At 36.1% G+C, this 7,459-nt stretch overlaps 1 protein-coding gene across 1 annotated transcript; it reads left to right on the forward strand.

The window, feature by feature from the left end:
• Positions 1 to 3,023: 3,023 nt before the first annotated feature.
• Positions 3,024 to 3,473, forward strand: LOC138883762 (secreted RxLR effector protein 161-like). The gene has a single exon (XM_070164473.1). It carries the CDS (start codon positions 3,024 to 3,026, stop codon positions 3,471 to 3,473), a length of 450 nt encoding a protein of 149 aa, XP_070020574.1.
• The last annotated feature ends 3,986 nt before the right edge of the window (positions 3,474 to 7,459 follow it).

A 7,459-nucleotide genomic window follows, 5' to 3' on the forward strand; every position in this document is an offset into this window, starting at 1 on the left:
TTACCTATGATAATATGATACAAAAGATACGTTACATTGGTACTCGATTGAGTAAGGCACCGGGTGCCCATCGCGGCCCATTGGTTTGGATCGTGACAGTTAAATATGTATATTTTTTGCAGTTATGCAACCTGTGACTTTTTCTAATATCTCTGATATAACCAAACTTAATGTTGAGAATTATAAGATTTTGAAGGAGAGAATTCTTCTTCACTTAGGATGCATGGACATTGATTATGCTATTAGAAAGGACGAACCGTATATTGCTAAAACCAGCACTCCAGTTGAAATTTCTCTTCATGAACAGTGGGAACGGTCTAACCGCTTGAGCACCATGTTCATCAAGACCAAAATTATTGCTAGTATTTGTGGTTATGTCAAACAGTATACCAATGTCAAGGCATTAATGAAGGTTATCGATGAACAATTTGAGACTTCAGATAAGGCACTTGTTAGCACATTAATTATGAAATTTTCATCTATGAATTCACTAGTGTGAGAGGTGTGCGTGAGCACATCATGAAAATGCGAGACTTAACGGCTCAATTAAAAACTCTTGAGATTGAAATGTCTGAAACTTTTCTTGTGTATTATATATTGAACTCTCTTCTAGAACAGTATGCTTCCTTTAAGATCTCTTATAACACAAGTATAAATAGTCTATTAATGAGCTTCTGACCATATGTTTTCAAGAGGAGGTCCGATTGGTGATGGAAACAAGAGAAAGTGAATTCATGGCTACTCAAAGAAAGAGGACACACCAGACCAAAAAGAAGGGAAAAGGAAAGATATCCCTTGAAACTAACATCAACAAAGAACCCTTGTGTTTCTTCTATATAAAGAAAGTCCACATGAAGAAGGATTGTGCCAAGTTTCAGAAATGGCTTGAGAAGAAAGGTAATTCAATCTCTTTTGTAACTTATTAAGCTAATATGACTGATGTTAATCATAACACATGGTGGATTAATTCTGGTTCTACAATTCATATTACAAATTCGTTGCAGGGATTAAGAAACCTGCAGAAGTCAGTGGGAGCTGAGCGAAGTGTCTATTTTGGAAACAAGATGTTGTCGCATGTGGAGGCTATTGGGACATATGTTTTAGTTCTTAGTTGTGGTTTCATTTTGAAATTAAAAAAGACCTTATTATGTTCCTAGTTTTTCTAGAAATTTAATTCCAGTTTCTAGACTTGTACCCTTTTGGTTATTCCTTCAACTTTGCAGAAAATTATATCAATCTACTTTATAAATCTAAAGTTGTCGCTAATGGTACATTGTCTTATGGTCTTTTATCTCTTAATTTACAAAATGATATCACTCATAATTTTATGCATAATCAAGTTGGTACTAAACAATATGTTATGAATGAAGATTCTTTTACTTTGTGGCATCGAGATTAGGACACATCTCCATAGATAGAATTAAGATATTAGTTAATGATGGCGTACTTAGTGTTCTAGATTTTACTTATTTTGATACTTGTGTGGACTGCATTAAAGGCAAACAGACCAACAAGCCAAAGAAAGGTGCGAAGAAGAGTTCAAACATATTAGAAATCATACATACTGATATATGTTGTCAAGACATGGACACATATGGTCAGAAATACTTTATCACCTTTATAGATGATTACTCACGGTACATGTATCTCTATATGCTTCATAATAAGCGCAAAGCATTAGAATCCTTTAAAGTTTTCAAGACTGACGTAAAGAAACAATGCAGAAAGCAAATTAAGATTGTGAGATCTAATGGAGGTAGAAAGCATTATGGTAGATACACTGAGGATGGACAAGCACAAAGTCCCTTTGCTAAGTTTCTTAAAGAAAATAGGATTGTTCCCCAATATACTATGCATGGTTCCCTAGACCAAAATGGTATAGCGGAAAGAATAAATCGAACTTTAATGGACATGGTGTGAAGTATTTTGAGTACCTCTAAACTACCTAAGTCCTTGTGGATTGAATCTCTTAAAACAACAATGTATATATTAAATCGAGTTCTAACCAAGGATGTTCAAAAGATATCTTTTGAGTTATTAAAGCTTGAAAATCGAGTTTGCAATATATACACATATGAGGATGCCTGTCTGAAGTTAGAGTACACAAACCACAAGAAAATAAACTGGATCCGAAGACCATTAGTGGGTATTTCATTGGATATGCCGAAAGGTCTAAATGATACAAATTTTATTGTCCATATCACAATGCTATAATTGTGGAATCAAGAAATGCAAAATTTTTTAGAATGACTTGATCAGTGGGAGTGATCAATTTCAGAATATGGTATATGTAAATAATCAACCTTCCACTTCAAGTGAAAAACTGATTATTATGTACAACACTCCTTAAGTTCAATTAGGTGTTGAGCACCCAGTTATTGAGGTTCTACAAACTTATGAGAATATTCCAGTAGATCAGGTTGTTCAAGAAATTCCTAAAACTATTTAACAACCAGTTGAACAACAAGATCCTCAGAAAAATGTTGATATAACATTAAGAAGATCTACTAGAGAAAAAAACCCAGCAATTTATAGTGACTATGTTATGTATCTACAAGAATCTGATATTGGAGCCAAACTGCATTTCTCAATGGTGATATACAATAAGAGGTTTATATGAAACAACCTGAAGGATTTTGTTCTAGTAATGGTGATCACTTGGTGTGCAAACTAAAGAAATCCTTATATGGATTGAAACAAGCCTCCCGTCAATGGTATTTAAAATTTTATGATGTTATCTCTTCATTTGGCTTTGTTGAGAACATTATGGATCAATGTATATAACATAAGATCAATGAGAGTAAAATTTATTTTCTAATTCTATATATGGATGATATTCTTCTTGCAGCCAATGATAAGGGGATGTTATATGAGGTGAAATAATTTCTCTCTTAAAAGTTTGATATGAAATATATGGTGATGCATCTTATGTCATTGGCATTAATATTCATCGAGATAGACATCGAGGTATTTTAGGTTTATCTCAAGAAACCTATATCAACAACATTTTAGAGAGATTTCGGATGAAGGATTGTTCACCAAGTGTAGCTCCTATAGTGAAGGGTGGCGTGTTCAATTTAAACCAGTGCCTGAAGAACGACCTTGAGAGGGAACAAATGAAAAACATTCCTTATGCTTTTGTTGTTGGAAGTTTCATGTATGCTTTGGTTTGTACTAGACCTGATACTACATTTGTTGTTGGAATGTTAGGAAGATATCGGAGTAACCCATGTCTTGACCATCAGAGAGCTGCAAAGAAAGTCTTAATATACCTTCGAGGGACAAAATATTACATGCTTATGTACAAACGATCAGATAACTTGGAGGTAATTGACTACTCCGATTCAGACTTTGCTGGCTGTGTTGATTCACGTAAATCAACATTAGGATACATTTTTATGTTGGCCGGTGGAGCTACAGTCAAACTTCTCTATAACAGGCTCATTTGTTCTGAATATTTTTGGATATTATAGCGAAGTATTATTATATAGAACATATATTATAACATAACATAAAAATTGATTCCGGTAAAGCTTGGATTTTATAGTGAAGTATCGTTATACAAGGATGATGTTATAGAGAGGTCTGACTGTATATCTTGGAGGAGTTCCAAACAGTCTCTGACTTCTACTTCCATTATGGAGGTTGAGTTTGTTTCTTGTTTTGAGGCTACTTCACATAGTGTATGGTTGAAGAGTTTCATTTCTGGGCTTAGAATTGTCGATTCGATCTCTGGGCCATTAATGATAAGTTGCGATAATTCAGTTATTGTATTTATGTCTAAGAATAATAAAAGTGGGAACCGAGGCATAAGAGAACATGTTAGATATACAAAAAAAAGTGGTCATTGAGCACATTAACACTAAATTGATGTTCGCTGATCCTATAACTAAAAGCACACCACCATAAAATTTAAGGATCATGTAGTTACAATGGGACTTGGTTCCACTATGTAAATTTCGTTGTAATAACGAACATTGAGAAACTCTATTATGTATAATATTTCTCATATTATTATTGTGTACATATTCAGTTTTATTTTGAGAAATATTGCTAAAGTATGGATTTAGAATAAACATTAGATTTATTCATTTAGAAATATGGGCTAAAGTTTAGAGGCATAATGCATCGTGATATATGGAAGATAGTACTCACTCATAGAAAAAGTATCGCCATGATTAATGTATTATGATTCTCTCTAAAATATATTTTGGGCATTTTGTATATGGACTAAGTGAGAGAATATAGGAAACATTCTTTTACATTGAATGTTTTAGAAGGTGGTCCGTTTAATTTGGACTAGTTAAAACTCCCTTCTTCAATTTATGTAATTGCCCAAGCTGTGAAGAAACTTCTACCCATTTATGTGACTGTTTCAAAACTGTTCTTGTCCAGTGGTTATGGAGTTACACCAGGGATCTGTGCTTAGCCCGTTTTTATTTTCCCTGGCAATGGACGCCCTAACACACTATATTCAAGGGGAGGTGCTGTCACGACCCAAGTTCTTCTTTCGTGAATCGTCGTGGCGGCACCTAGTCTCTACAACTAAGTAAGACTAACATTTGCGGAAAAGGAATAAAAATATAAAATCTAACAACTAACAGGTAAATTTAAATAAGGAATTAAGATGTCGCTCGGCATATACAATAATCACTCTCAAAATGTACATAAACTCTCCCAAAATCCGAAATATTGTAAGTCACAAACTACAGAAAGAAAATAGTATTTATATATTTCAGAGTCTAATAAAAGTAAATACAGAAGTGTTTGACATGGGGAAGAGTAGATAGGGACGCAGAGGTCTGCAAACGCGGTAAATATACCTTGAAGTCTCTATAGCTGTCTCGCCTCACTAATAATGCGGCTGATAAGCGATACCTGGATCTGCACATGAAAAATATATGCAGGGAAGGGCATGAGTACACCATAATAGTACCTAGTAAGTGCCAAGCCTAATCTCGATCGAGTAGTGACGAGATCAGGTCAGAGCCCTACTGGTATAAGTATAACAAAATAAGACATAATGAAATATCACAGTAAAAAATCTAACAAGAATGGAATCATATAAAGACAACAGCTCAGAACACATAGACAACAACAGGGGATCTCTTGAGATACCGTCTCGTGGTCCCAAACGTAAATGTGCAAGGGGATCTCCTAAAATACCATTCCGTAGTCCCAGAGTAAATATGCAGTATAGGGGGATCTCCCGGAATACCGTTCCATAGTCTCAAAGTAAATATGCAGCTCAACCAACATAAATAACAGTTACAACAAGAAAACCTACAATTGAAACTAAGTTCAAGTCAAGGAAAGCAGGAATTTCACTAAACATGTTGCACAGAGTTCAGATAGGCAGTTAGGACACGTAGGCATGCTATTCTAAACTAAACAAGATAGTTACATATTCTAGTGTAGCTCAAATAAGGAGAAACAAGTTATTACTTATTGAAAAATAGAGTTTTACAACAAATAGTCCGTGTACATACTCGTCACCTTACGCACATAGCTCACATATCAAAACAGTACCAAATCCTAAGAGGAGTTCCCCCACACAAGGTTAGATAAGCCACTTACCTCGAACCATGCTCAATCAGTCTATCACAATACCTTTTCCACGAATATCCAGCTCTGAGTAGCCCAAATCTAACCAAAATAAATTACATAACATAAATATAACTACAAGAAACTAATCTAGCTAATGAAATCAAAGCTAACGTAAGAAATTGGAAAAAATCGCCCAAAAGCCTCCCAGGGCCCATGTCTCGGAATAGGGTAAAAGTCACCAAATATGAACACCCATTCACTCATGAGTCTAACCATACCAAATTTACTCAAATCCAACACCAAAATCTTGATCAAAACCCTAAAATTTGGCCTAAAAACATTCTCAAATTTTCCCTAATTTTCCAACTCAAATCCCTAATTAAATGATGAAAACAACAATGGATTAATGGACTACAACCAAAAATGAGTTCGGAATTATTACCCAATAACTTCCTCTGAAAATCCTTCAAATTATCGCCTAAATCCGAGCTTTCAAAGTCAAATGGTGAAGAATGACAAAAACCCTCGAAATCCTCTCTTTTCTGACAGCGAACTCGCTTCTGCGAGCCTTTAACCGCACCTGCGGTAAAAGCATCGCAGGTACGAAAGTCACTTATGAAGGCTGGGTCCGCATCTGCGGCAATGGGGTCGCACCTGCGTGAGCGTGCATGCGGATACCTAGCCGCATCTGTGGTCCTTCACCGCATCTTGGGTTCCTTAGGCACATCTGCGAGCATCACAGATGCGATACTTCCCTCGCAGCTGCGATCCCTGGTCAAGCCTCCAAACTCCGCATCTGCGCACTTCACTCCACACATGCGATCCTGCACCTGCAGTCTCCCCACCGCAGGTGCGAAAACACCAGAAGTCTGATCACTTCTGTGAGCACGTGATTTTTGCCCTAAATATGATTATTCCCAAAATCCCAAAACAAAATAATTTTTCTTTATTTTTTACAATTTTTGTGCATTTCGGTATCATTTTCTGATAATTGTTGCATTCTATTGGTGCATGTTAATTCTATAAAGTACAAAAATATGCATTTTTGCGTTTAGGTTTTAGTATCAATTAAGGTTTAATTTGTTTTAAAACAAAACATGAAAATCACAAAAATTAGTTCATTTTTACATTTTAATGATTTCTATTGGGAATTCATCATTAAATAGTTTTCAAACAATTTTAAGAATTAATTAGTCTTCGTTTTGAAATAACTAGGATTTCATGTTAGTTTTACATCTCCATAAAATTGGAAAAAATTATAAAAATTGTAAAAGTAATAAAAGAAAATAAAAAGAAAATAAGAGTAAAAAATTTGGTCTTACTAGAAGACCCAAATTTGGGCCAGAATCAATCCCAACCCCAGCCCAAACCTATATCATCTTCCCCCCGCCCAATTACACAGAAACCCAGCCCAAGTACCAGCAACCCGGTCCGTTCCCCCTTCTAATCGAAACGACGTCGTTTCGTGGTCTCCGAATCAGGACCGCTGTATCTCATCAATCCAACGGTCCGGAACTAACGAGGTTCCTGATTTAAAATGGTCTGAAATCCCACCCCAGACCCTCGTCTTCCTCACCCCACCTCTCCTCTCAAACCCTAATCTGCGCCGCCCCTAAATCCCTCGCCGGCGGTGAACACAACCTACGTCGTTCACCCCCAGATTAACACCATAGATCCCACATGAATCCCTCTTTCCACTCCCGTTATTAGTTTTCCTCGAATGTTGCCGGAGCTCGTCGAATCTTAGTTTGAAGTTTTCCGGCCAAGTGGCAAGTTCATCCAAACCAGCCCAAAATCACACCACATAATCCCCGTTCTTCCCTCAACCCTAATCCGTGATTATTTTCCTTTAAATCTCTGTGAAACGGCTCGAATCTTAGATCTAAGAATTTCTGGCCAAAACCCTAAACCA

The sequence above is a fragment of the Nicotiana sylvestris genome, chromosome 12 (assembly GCF_000393655.2).
Source record: "Nicotiana sylvestris chromosome 12, ASM39365v2, whole genome shotgun sequence".
Lineage (NCBI taxonomy): Eukaryota > Viridiplantae > Streptophyta > Magnoliopsida > Solanales > Solanaceae > Nicotiana > Nicotiana sylvestris.